This window comes from Zalophus californianus, chromosome 8, assembly GCF_009762305.2.
Source record: "Zalophus californianus isolate mZalCal1 chromosome 8, mZalCal1.pri.v2, whole genome shotgun sequence".
In the NCBI taxonomy this organism is placed as follows: Eukaryota; Metazoa; Chordata; class Mammalia; order Carnivora; family Otariidae; genus Zalophus; species Zalophus californianus.
The window spans coordinates 9,036,317-9,049,106 of NC_045602.1; the positions used below are offsets into that span (position 1 = coordinate 9,036,317).

General features: G+C 56.2%; 1 protein-coding gene across 2 annotated transcripts in view; it reads left to right on the top strand.

The window, feature by feature from the left end:
* GREB1 (growth regulating estrogen receptor binding 1) overlaps nucleotides 1–12,790 on the top strand; it is a 71,314-nt gene that overhangs the window by 15,068 nt on the left and 43,456 nt on the right. For both annotated transcript variants that reach the window (XM_027620532.2, XM_027620533.2), the window contains exons 5-10: nucleotides 1,232–1,375; nucleotides 2,187–2,315; nucleotides 5,782–5,895; nucleotides 6,381–6,524; nucleotides 8,905–9,090; nucleotides 12,166–12,516. In XM_027620532.2, the coding sequence (XP_027476333.1) occupies nucleotides 1,232–1,375; nucleotides 2,187–2,315; nucleotides 5,782–5,895; nucleotides 6,381–6,524; nucleotides 8,905–9,090; nucleotides 12,166–12,516 (1,068 nt within the window). The remainder of the gene's footprint in view (nucleotides 1–1,231; nucleotides 1,376–2,186; nucleotides 2,316–5,781; nucleotides 5,896–6,380; nucleotides 6,525–8,904; nucleotides 9,091–12,165; nucleotides 12,517–12,790) is intronic.

The following is a 12,790-nucleotide window of genomic DNA, read 5'->3' on the forward strand; positions in this document are numbered from 1 at the left end:
AGAGGGCCACACCATCCTGTGCCTTCTTGTGGCAAGTGTTTGGGGCAGAGGTTCTCCACCGGGGGTGATTTTGTCCCCCGTGGGACATTTGGCAATGCCTGGAGACCGTTATTGTCCTCATGACTGGAGAGTGCTAACTGTCATCTGGCAGGTGCAGGCCAGGGACACTGCGGAAATCCTGCATCGTGCACGACAGCCCCCCCCAGAGAATTATCCAGTCTAAAATATCAGTGGTGCCAAGGCTGAGAAACCCCGATTTAGAGGAATAATGGCTTGAATAATGCCTCTCCTCTCTCTGTCCTGAACTCTGTGAATAGAATAGAAAGGCCAGCCTTACAGTCCTGACCTTGAAGAAGTTCCTGGGCTTCTCTCCTCCCTCCTGTCTCCCCGTATCACCCATGGCTAAGTCATCTACGGAGGGAAGAGGATGGTAGTGGCGGGGGATGGATTTTCAGAGGCCCAGCCATAGGTGGTCCCTGGTCCCTGAGATACCCACCCCCACCAACCAGTTGTGGAGAGGGACATGTCCCAGGAGGGGTCTCAGGGAGAACCTTTTATCCGTCACTTGTCTGCGTTGGCTTACTTCTGGTCGCCTGGCCTCCCCCAGCCAGCTGCTATGAAGAGAAGGAAGGGCTTCAGGAGGGGCTGGCTCTGGGTGTTCCTCCCCACCCCTCTCGTCTTCTTAACATCACTTGATGAGTATTTCTTGAGCTCCTGCTGTGTGTCAGTCATTTTCTAGGTCCTGGGAGGCAGTGGTTCTTCCACTGTGGGACCAGATAAGAGTCTGTGATCACTTGCTGTGACCAAGTTCCTCATCAGCTAGATGCACCGCACCGCTGGGGGTCCATCTTTCCAACAGAGGGTGACTTTCAGGATGGAGTCGGGGGGAGCCGGGTGTTGGCTATTCCTCTCCTTCTGAGTAATAAGTCTGTTCTTTCCTTGGACTTGAAGGGCAGCGATGGGGTGACTCATTTGTGTCATCCCTTTTTCTCAAATGCTCACGATGCCTCCCAGAACTCCTGATAATCAGAGCTGTCCCCTAGATGGATTCCCCTGTCCTTGGCGCGGAGCACCCCCGCCTTCCCCAGCTACCCTGAAGCAAAGCTAGGAAGGTGTTGGCACCATTTGAGTTACCTAGGTATCTGGCTCTCTTCTGGGACAAACTCCAGTCTAGAAAGCATTTCAGAACCGGTGGGGAATTGGTTTTCACCCGTGCATCTTGTCCCCTTAGAGTTCAGAAGCCGCCAGACCTTGGCCGGGACATGCTCGAGTTCCCTCTTCCCGCCCGCGGAGAGCCCCGGGCCTCTGGCTGCCTTCTCCAGTGAGCCCGTTCCTGGAACGACGCCAAGCATCCCGATGGGAGCCCAGCAGGCGGGTGAGCGGCGGGTGGTGAAGCACCAGTGGTGCTGGATTCGTGGGCCTGGCGTGTCCCTGGCGTGTCCCCGGCATGGTGGCTCGATGAGGCAGCCACACATTCTTCAAGATAAATAAGAGACGTGCTTTAGTCCTCTTTGCCTGCAGCACCTTTGTGTTTCATCTTGAATTTGTAGTAGTTTCTGGCACAGCATGCTATGTTTTTAATTTGTAAAGGTGTCCTGCATTCCATTTGGCTACGGAAGGTGATCCCCTTATTGGTGGTGTGGACCGATCAGCATGATTCAGACACAGGGCGGCTGGCTTCAAAACCATGCTCTGAACCCCCTCATCATGCCACCTCACCCACAGGAAACGTTTTGTGCTACCCCCGACTCTGGAGTGCCTTCCAGACCATTCTGGCTGATGTGGGCATTTAAGCAGTGCAGTGAGGCTTGGAGGAGCAGTACCCCCAACTTCCCCCAGCATTATCCTCAGGCCCAGGGAGCCCCAGGCCCTGTGAGCAGCCCGGAGCTGGGCGACTGCAAGCCTGACAAGTTTCCTGAGCGTGTTCGGTACAAGCCTGAGCCGGGAAGGGGAGGGGGAGGCAGGCGGAAGAGTCTTGTGGCTCCTCAGGTCTCCCTGGTCCTACTTTCACCCAGGCCGTGCTCATTGGAACAGGAGTGTGTGCGTGTGTTCTCAGTAGGCAGACTCACTTGTCAGCGTAAAGCTCGTTTATAAAAATGGAAGAAAAGTAATTTCCTGCTAGCTGGGCTCACGGAGCATCCTGTAAACTGACTGTGCGCCCCCCCCTTCTCTCTCTCTGCTGCCAGGACCAGTCTCTGAGCACCCCTCGCTAACGGCAGCCGTGGGTCCAGCCGTTCTCAATGGCAGAGATTCCCCAAAGCACCAACAGCTGGTGAAGAACGACCTGTCGGCCATGCCGCGGCCCTCGGCGCTAGGTGCCATTGCCTGTCCTGGGGGGTCGCGCTTTCCTCCGGGCCGGGCTGTCGTGGGGGTTGCGGGAGCCACCATGCTGGGGCCACGGTGCCTCCTGGAGTTGGTGTGGCATAGAGGGCGAGTCAGGACTGGCCAGCAGGTGCCTCCCGAGTCTTGGGGGCCATCCAGGCCCCAGTGCTGGGTGGGACCGCAGCTTTGGCCACCGACTTGGGTGATGGGTGTACGCCAGGAAGCAGTGGGCGGCCAGTCGCCTGTGGGCTACGCATCAGGAGGGCTGTAGAGTTCTGGAGAAATAGGGGGCAGCGTGGTGTCAAGGGAAGAACGTGGGCTCCCAAATCAGATAAATGTGAAATCGAAACTCAACCGTGTCTCTTATTAGTTGGGGGGTCTTGGACAAGCCTTCTGACTAAATCGTTGCCTCATCTGGAGATAAGAATTGTGCTCTTAGGGCAGCTGAGAGGGTCAGATGGGGGGCTGTATGGAAATTCAGGGCACATCTGGCAGCTCACTAGTGGACACCATTATGCCACCCACATCATCATCATCATCCCTGAGCTGGAGTTCTCAAGGAGGGCTTCCTGGAGGAGGTGACAGCTGAGCTACCACTTACAGTTGGGGGAGCAAGAGAGATGGTAAGGGAGGGAGCGTGGAGGAGGATCAGGAGGTGAACGAAGGGGTTAAGCAGACCTTTTGCTAGAGTTGAGGCCATGGAGTCTGACTCTGGGCTCTGTGCTTGCCCCTCCATGCCCGCGGGAGCCATTTAGTGAGCCAGGCTGCCCTCTCTCCTCCTCCATGCACACAGCTAAGTGGATTTGGGGATCCAAGACTATCTACTGGAAGTGCCTGTAGCAATTGTCCCGCCCCACACTCTGGTAGAAGAGGAACATGAGACACAGAGAGGCAGCCCAGGCTCGCCCAGGCTTCCCTGCTTCTGTTACGTGGCCAGCAGAGGACTTCCCTGGTGGGAGTCTCCCTCTTAGTTGAAGGACCAGTGTCTTCTCTGAATTGGACCTGAGACTCCCCAGACCTAACCACATCCAAGGTCAAGCCTTTCGTCCTTCCTCCTGCAGAAGGAGCCCCAGGCAGGCACCCACTTTTCTTCCTGGGACTGTGAGGTGCTGAATTTAGGGTGGCCAAGGACCAAGCCTTTGGGACGGTGACGGCAGGCCTGACCTGTCACACCTGCCCTGCCTGCAGGTGCACACCCAACCTTCACCCAAGCAGCAGGGGACGAGGGCCTTGCTCTGGTGAATGAGGAGCGGTGTGGGAGGAGAAAGCCCCCAGGTCCCTAGCAGCGCTCCAGCCCTGCTGGACTCTGGCCCCAGCCAACCCATAGAACCTTATTCATTCCCTGCTGTTCCTGCTTGAGACCTCCACACTCAGGCCGTGTGGGGTGGTTCAGTGCCGTCCAGGTCCTGTCCCCACCCCCTGGCCATACATCGTGACCTCAAAGCATTCTCCCCACCCCGCGGCTCACCTTGGCTGACCGTGCCTTTCAGGACGTAGCTCAGGTGTCCCCTCCTGCAGGAGGGCTCCCTCCCTCTCTGGGATGCCCCAGGTGTCTGTCTCCCTTCCCGGCCGTGTGTGTCCTGCAGGTAGTGAAGTTCCCGAGAGCAGCGTCGGTGTGCTCCCCATCTCGGGGCCCCTGGTGCCCGGCTGCCGTGGAGGCTTACTGAATGGAGTTGCTTTAACAGCATAGCCAAAATGTCACAGGTCCTGGGCCTTCCCGCCTGCTCTGGGGAGAGAGGAAATCAGGTTTAAGAAACTGTTTCTGAAACTACAAGAAGTCTTGACTATGGGCTTGAGGGCTGTGGCTCCTTGGTTCTCAGTGGAGAGGTACTGCCCCCTGGTGGCGGCTGTTAGCAGGTGCCCAGGATCCTTCTTTGGTGGTCCCACACGGGGGTCCCGGTGCTCCGTGTCCCGCAGTGAGTGGACTGCATAATGAAGAATTGCTCACCCAAGTGCCAAGTAGTGACCCCCTCCCCAGTACCAGGAGCCACCGCGAGAAATGGTCCCCATTGGGAGCACAGGGACGGCTCCTGGGGCTGTCACTTTGGGAGAGCTGGTGAGCTGAGTCCACACTAGGGGCGGCTAGAGCTTGTGTCCCAAAGGGGAAAATATCTGTAGACCTTCCGTCCTTAGTGTCGAGGCCCAGTGCCTCCTTGCTAGTTTAATGTGGTTTTCAGGGGCGCTGGCATCTTCCTGTCTGTTGGCACTGGAGGACAGATGTTTGGGCAGTAGAAGCTGTGGTCTGAACAGAACGGCCATAATCGTGGCTGCCTCCCGCATTGCTGGTGGGGGGTGGTCGAAGGAGCCCACCTGCTTGAAAGCTCTGTGTAAACAAAGTACCTTGCATTTTAACTCTTTATTCACTTTCTTCGTTTCTGATCAGTCTAAGGAAGAGGTGAGAATAACTTTATTACCTTTAAGAGACTCTAGAGCAATAACCCTCAAACTGCAGAGCACTTAGGCATAGCCAGGGTGCCTGGGAATAGTGGCAGTTTTCTCTTGTTTCCAGAGATCCGGTTCTATAGTCAGGGCAGGGCCCAGGAGCGGGCAGTTTTAACAAGCCTCTGTTGCTTCTGTCCAGCTCCTTCTCAGACCACATTTACAGAAACATTGCTCTAAACTATGGTTTTCAACCCCGGTTGTGAGTTAGCGTCACCAGGGCGCTCGGGGCCCTCGCGATGCCCGGGCTCCCGCAGGTGCTGGGTTTTGGTTTACTTGGGATAGATAGTCTTGTGTCCAGGCACAAGAGAGATTTAAAGCTTCCCCAGGTGAATTTACCATGCAGTCGTAGTTGAATGTGTAGCTCTAAAGGTCAGGGAAATTTTGTGTCGGATTGGTCAAAAAAATATGGTAACCGATTCTTGATGTTTTGAACATCAAGCACGAGTCACGCACATGCTGTTATTTAGAGTGGGCAGAAATGACTCGACAGCAGCGGCGAGCACCGAGCGCGAGCACCGGCTTCTCTCCCCCTTGATTTCTTTGGTCTGAGGCTGGCGGTCAAGGCTAGGGTGGGAGTGGAGCACAGGTGGAGCAGTACTGCCCCCCAGTGGTGAAGCTGTGATGGTGGCTTCAGTGGTTGGTCTCATTCACTGGAATGTTCAGAGGAGGACCCGGAGGAGGATGTGGTCTCGGCGGCTGCCAGTCAGTGGGCCCAGACTCTGTGCTTTATGTGCATGCTCTTTAGTCTTTATCAAACCACCTTTCACGGTCGGGTTTATGATCCCATTTTAAAGAATAGGGTGCCGAGGCTCAGAGATAAGGCTCAGCACTTGGGTGGTTTGGAATGAAATGTTTACTGAAAGGGGCGGGATGTTTCCTCACGCCCAGATGCTTCACTAAAACAGCTAAGAACGATTGTAAAGCTCTGATGTTTTAAAATGGCAAGTGTTCTCCAAATCAGGGGAATGTTTTGAAGCTCGTCCTCAGCGACAGCCTAATCTACACTCCGTTGTCTAGGTATCTTATCAAACTCCGGGCCCCCCAAAAAACGCCACAAAGGGTGGTCTCCAGAATCTCCATCAGCTGCAGATGGTGGCTACTCCCAGGGTGGTGGGAACAGAGCTAAGTATGGTAAGTGACAGCGGCCTTGCCAAAAATCCAAGACTCGGGGGCTGGTGGTGGTGCTGCCGGTGAGACCCGGGGGTGTGTGTGCACTTGCACACTGTGTGAATTTGTATGAATTGGTGAGGATGTTCTAGGGGGCAGACTTGGGTATGACCGAAGGGTCTTTCATATGTTGGAGCTGCACAGCAGAGCCCAGGGTCCTTGTACAGCAGTAAGCTAGCTCCTTGACACTGAAGAAATTTAAAAGGGGCTTGCCTGTCACGTGGCAGAGAGATTGAAGAGGGGACTGTGTTGTTTGGTGGGGAAGGGTGGATCAGGCGACCTTAAAGATGCTTTGACCTCAGGAATCTGTGACTCCAAGACTCAGGTGTTCCCCTAAGTGGGGGTGAATGTCAGGCTGTAGCAGATGTGTAGGCCAGCCTGATGTCGGGTCTGCCGGAGAGGGAGGCCCCGTTCTTCGCGTCTTCCTAACACTCTTGGCATGTTTCTAGAGAGCGCAAGCATGTCCTGCGTGCCCCAGGTTGGCTTGGTGGGACCAGCTTCGGTCACATTTCCTGTCGTGGCCTCCGGAGAACCAGTGTCCGTTCCTGACAACTTGCTGAAAATATGCAAGGCCAAGCCGGTGATATTTAAAGGCAAGTATAGCAGTGGGACCAGTGGTGGAGGCTGGGGAGCCTGGAGGAGTCCGCAAGGAACAGGCAACAGGCTGAGGCCGGGGGTGTCCTCCTGAGAAAGCTCTAAGACCCCACCCAGGGCAACGAAAGAACGAAGCGGACCAGTCACTAGCGTAGCCCTGGATCAGATGCCGAGAGTTCTAGAGCTGGTCATGGTCTTCCACAACAAGCCCGGGAGAAATGATTCGGTTCCATGATGTCCATCTGTTCGTTCATTCACACATTCATTCATTCAACCTCACCGAGCTGCTGTCCCGTGAACAGGCCCAGTATGAAGCACCAGGGATCGGAGACGGATCCATCAGCCCCCTGCTTCAAGGACCCCTGGTCGGGCGGGTGGTCCTGTTGTCACCCTGGGCCACTGGTATATTTAGACTATGAAATCTGACTTTGGGAAAGGAATGTCTATGGTCACCCTGTGGAAGCATAAAAGAAAACTAGATTTGATCTGTTTTGTGACAGTTGGCCTCCAACATATGCTGCGTGGAGGTAGATGTTTGGCTCAGCTAAAGAAGTCCCTTTCCAGTGAAGCAGGAGATCTTGAAATGTGAAGCTTGGGCGGGACTTGTTTGATGATGGTTTTCTCTGGTTCCTCATGCTGGCCTATGATAATGCACACGCGTGCATTCTGATCCTTAATTAAGTTAATACTGTATTTGGTATCGTGTCTGTAGGAACAGAGGAGAGAGGGTGGTAGGAGAGTGGGAGGGAGATCTTACAGGCAGTTACTAAGAGAGGCACTCCTTTTTCCTAAAAAACCAAAAGTGGACAGGGTATTTAGGAAGAAGGGTGCAAATGTGGGTTTTGGACTGGGCATGGGACAGGGCCAGTATCCCATTGGGCCCTATTAGCTGATTAAGGTGGAGGTCAGCATGCAGCAACATTACCTATGTTCTTCGCATGGCCATCTCGTGTCTGTGGTAGGCCCTGAGAACACAGGGATGGGAAAACAGAGCATGGTGATATGGGCAGGACCTGCACCTGCACCTCCCCCAAGCCAGCAGCCCCAGGAGAGTCGGGGTGAGGGTCCAGCAGACCTGTGTCTAATGGCTAACGACCTCAGATGGAGACCATCCTCCTTGTTCCTCAAGTTCACTGCACTTCCCGGCACAGCTGCTCTGTTCGAGCCATGAGCGCTTTGTAACATGCTTGTTTCCCTGGCTCTCCCCTCCCGCCCCTACCCACCACATGCCCAAACCCCACCTGTGCTTTAAGATCCACCCCCGTGCCTTCTCTGTGAGGCTGCCTTAGTTTCTTTGTCATCTGGGCCCCCATGCAGCTTGAATCATGTTGGTGAGCAGTGGCACCTCCTTTGTGGTCCCTGGTCCAGAGAACCATCCCCCTCCAGGACCTATTAGAGGCGTGAACTCCCAGGAGCATCCCAGAATCACAGTCAGGCCCCATTTCTGAATCCTAAGCTGTGTGGTAGGGCCCAGCAATCTGTGTCTTAGGCTGCCTTTCAGGGGATCCTCATGCACCCGCAGGTTTGAGAAGCAATTCCTTGAGGGTGTGAACTGGCTCAGTCATCAGATTCTCCCTGGAGCCAAGCACGACGCCCGCACGTAGCATACAGCAGGTGTTCAGTAAGTGTGTGTTTGGTGCGTAAGTCTACAGACCGCCTGAGTACAGGACAGCACACACACATTTAGCACATCTGATCGTCTCAGCAGCCCCATGGGGACTGCATGTGTTCACCCCATTGTACAGATGTGGAGACTGAGGCTTAGCGATGTCAAACTTCCTGCCCAGGGCCCCCCCAGCTGGTGCACGGTGCAGAGAGTCCAGCCCAGCCGGGCTCTTCCGCCTCTGGGGGTTGTCATCAGAATGAATCTATAACGTGTGCTAAAGCATTGGTCACGTTCTGTCAGGGCCTGGAGCCTCTGGCCTGTACGGTGATTTATTTTCCTAACCCAGCTTGCTCAAGAGCCCCGGGAGGATGTGAATCAGCATCCCACGTAGGGGAGTTGGGGCGGGGGGCGCTGGCTGGCAGGCAGTCGGCAGAGAGCCAGAAGGTGCTGCTTCCACGAAGCGTTCTGTAGTCCATGCTGAGGAGCAGCCCGGTGTGACGCTTCCGCCACGGGCCCGTCCCTCTGGGCCACAACTTGCTCACGTGAGAGACAAGGCAGTGAACACGTGCCACAGCCCTGGTCTGTTATCCGAGCCGCTGCGCCAGCTCAGCAAGGGCCGGAGTCCGAGGTCTCCCCAAAACGGGGCACGAGAGTTACCCCAGCGGCATCTGGCCTGCACGCTTTGGCCCCCTTGTGTTTGGAGATGCCGCACGTGTGGGGGCCACATGCTGTGCCCAATGCCGGCTGCCAAGCAGACGTGGCTTCTTTTGCAGGCCACGGGAACTTCCCTTACCTATGTGGGAACCTGAACGATGTGGTCGTGAGCCCCCTCCTGTACGCGTGCTACCAGAACTCACAGTCCATCTCTCGGGCGTATGAGCAATATGGGGCCTCCACCATACAGCCTATCTCAGAGGAGACACAGCTCCTGCTCACCGTCTACTATCTCGTCCAGCTGGGTGAGTCTCCCTCCCGTTGCACGTTGCGCGGGAGTCACTGGTAGACTAATCAGCGGAGTGGGAAATGCGGAAGCCCTGATCGCGGCCCGTCACCCGGAGCCCTTGTGAAGCCACGGGGCCCGTGGGAATGGAAGCCCGGGGAACATGCTGACGCTGCAGTCAGGTCAGCGCCCTGAGGCCCTGGGCAGGGCTTAAAGTGGGTCAGAACCTATGGAGATAATCCAAAAACAATGCACCTGCCATTCCAGATGCACAGAGGGATCAGGGAATAAAACAAAGGCTCTGCCCTCAGGAGAGTATATTCTAGTGGGAGAGGAGCCCGTTTGAGCAGGGAGAGGGAGCTGTGTGTGTGGGGGATTGATTCAGCATCACGGAGAAAGGCCTCTGTGAGGAGATGGTGTTCGAGGGGGCCTGAGTGGGAAGCGGGCCCAGAGGGACCCGTGAGGAGGTGGGGGAGGCAAGGGAGAGGCCGGTGAGGGCTGCGGGCCAGGCTTGGTGGCTGTAGCACAGTGGGGGAGGGGATGCCGGCAGAGGGGCAGGGCCTCAGGGTACAGCCAAGAGTTTGCACTTTAGACACACTGACAGACAGCTCTGTGTCTGTCAGCTCTGGCTGCCATAGCAGAGTGCCTCAGCCTGCGGGCTTAAACAGCAGACATTTATGCTTCACGGTCTGGAGTCTGGATGCCCAACATTCAGGGTGCCAGACGGGCGGGTTCTGGGGAGGCTTCCCTTCCTGGCTTGCAGACGGCACCTCCTCTGTGTGCCCCCGGGCTCTTCCTGGGCGCATGCTTGTGGGGAGAGGGACAGAAGGTTCCGGTGTCTCTATTCATACCACGACGGGTCCCACTGGACCAGGGCCTCACCCTATGACTTCACTTAACGTCAATTCCTGTTTAAAGGCCTTATCTCCGAAGACAGTCACAATGAGGGTTATGGCATCCACATATGAATTGGGGAGGGGGCACGCAATTCAATCTGCCGCACCTCTGGAATGGACATGATCTGACCTTCACTTCCAGAAGACCACAGCGGCTGCTGCGCGGGGCTGGATGGTGCAGGGGCTGTGTTGTCCCAGTGAAAGTGGGAGGTGGCTTTGACCACTAAGGGTCACGGGAGGGTGGCGCTGGATTTTTTTCTGAAGCTGTAAGGGCGGTGGGTTGTCTGTCTGAGGGAAGGGAAGGAACGGTGCAGCCTGGGTTCTGCCCTGAGCCCCCAGGTGAATGGTGGAGCCAGAGGGTGAGCATAAGTTCTGCCCTGGCTGTTTCGAGTTTGAGATGCCCGTGAGGCCACCGAGGGGCCAGTTGCAGGATTTGGCTGGACAGGACTTGAGCCCCAGGGAGAAGGTGCAGCTGCAGGTGTCAGTTTAGGGAACACTGGCCCAGTGATGATCTGCATTGAAGCTGGGAGACTGGAAAAGAGCCCCTGGGAGAAAGGCGCCGATGTTTGAGCTCTGTTGACCCAGCAGTCAGAGATCTGGAGGAGGAGGTAGATGGAGAGCTGGGGAGGCATGCGGTTGGGCGGAACCTTGAGAGTGTTGCCTGGAACAGTCAGGAATCTGGGAAAACATGGCGTGTGTCTTGCTCTTCCTCATGATCCATAGTCCTTGGTGAGCCCCGCTTTGTCCCAGACCCGCCCTTGTCCACCGTCCCCATCGGGCCTTCCTTGCCAGGGAGCTGCTCTTACCGCATCTGTTACAATTGTGAGTCTGATCGTCTCTGTCTTCTGCTGGAGCCTGCCGAGCTTTCCTATCACACACTCAACCCACACTGGTGCCAGGGGCCACACCGGCCTGCCTCCCGCAGTCCCTCCAGCCCTGCTGTCCCCCCAGGCACACCAGTCTCCCCTGCGCTGGCTGTGCCTTTGTCGAGAAACGCACCTGCCCAGGACATTTGCATAACTAGTGCTTCATGGCCTCGGAGTTTTGGTTCACATGTCATCTAGAGAGGCCTTCTCATCACCGTATCTAAGACGGCGCCCCCTGCCCAGGCCCCCGGGGCTCTGTCTACTCTGTCTTGTGTTTAGAGCACTAGCACCCCCAGAAATTACACACTGTGTGTATTTGTTTACTTTAGGTGCGTGTCCCCCGCTTAGGATGTAAGGGCTGTGAGATCAGGATTGTCGATTTCGTTCTCGTCTGTGTGTCCAGCAGTACCAGCCGTGTAAATTTGGCTCTCAGCACGTGTTGAACGAACAGTAGACATGGACGCAGAATCCCGTGAAAGCATTTCAGGAGAGGGACTAGTCCCCTGAGTCAGGCCAGGAGTGGAGTGAGGGCTCATTATTGGCTATTGCGTTTGGGTGTCTGGAAGCGATCGGCCCCCCTGGCCCCCCTGATGATGAGTGTGTACGAGGAGTGTGGGGGCAGAAGCTGTGCGTGTGCTGTGGGGGGTCGGAGAGAGGAGGTGAGGAAACAGGCGTGGTGAGGGTAGACAACTCTCCCAAGAGCTTTGCTTGGTGACGGTGATTCCACAAGGGGGTGTGGGCTTAGGGGCAAGATTTTAGAGATGGGAGGTCTAACAGCTAATCTAATAAAATCGTGGCCTATCCAGATGAGGGGGTGGTGTGATCCCCGTCGTTCAGGTCAGGAACCAGTATCCTAGGATAGCTAGCTCTCAGTCCGAGCTGGTGCAGGGTGGAGCTGGGAAGGAGCACGTCTTCTGAATTGAAGTGGGGTGCTCTTTCCTCCAGCTCACCCAGATACAAAATTTGGACAAATGCACCAGAAAATGTCTATAGGAAAGAAATGCTAGAAGTATTCAGTCTCACTAGGCATCTGAGAAGCACAAATGAACGAATCAGGTAATGTTTTTCGGTGATATTAACACAAGCGATGGTATCGAGTGGAGCTAAGGGTGCAGTAAACCCAGTGTCCTCACCTGCCCTTAATGTCATGGTGGGTTGGCACGCTTGGACCACCTGGAAAGAGCCCGATCATGTGTACTAGCTGGCTCTGGAAGCCCGGTTGTGAGAATTTAGGAAGTTAGTAGGTTCCATCCCTGAAGACGTGTGTTGCGGAGGTATTTATAGCAGTGGTTATTTGGAAGCAATAGGGCCGTCTTGTCTTGTCGTTGCCAGCAGCCGACCAGGTGCCCCTGATGGAGGACCTGGAGCAGATCTTCCTGCGCTCGTGGCGCGAGTCGCACCTGACCGAGATCCGGCAGTACCAGCAGGCGCAGCCGCAGCGCTGCCCGCCCGCACCCGGCGCCGCGGCCCCGGTCACCTCGGCGCAGCTGCCCTGGCTGGCCGGCCTGGCCGCTAGCTCCGGCAACGACAGCGTGCACATCATCGAGTGCACCTACTCCCTGGCTGAGGGCCTCTCGGAGATGTTCCGGCTGCTGATCGAGGGCAAGCTCGCCAAGACCAACTACGTGGTGATCGTCCGCGCCTGCCGCAGCCCCGCCATCGACTCCTGCGTCGCGGTCACCGGTGAGCCCCGCGCCCGAGCGTGGCGGCTGCAGGGAGAGCAGCTGTGTCCTCTTCCCTTGCAGATCCGCGCAGTTTGCCTCTCGTGGCCGGGGTTTGTAGCAGCAGTCGGTCAGGGACTGCGGTTAGTGCCCTCCCGTGTGAGGGGTGCGTGCACTGGCTAGCATGCCGAGTTAGGATTCATTCCTCCTCCGAGTGGAGGGTGAGCATTCCCATTTCCCCCTAGAGAGCCTGGGCAACTCTGGAGCCCAGATAGACGGGGTGGAAAGCCCGGCTG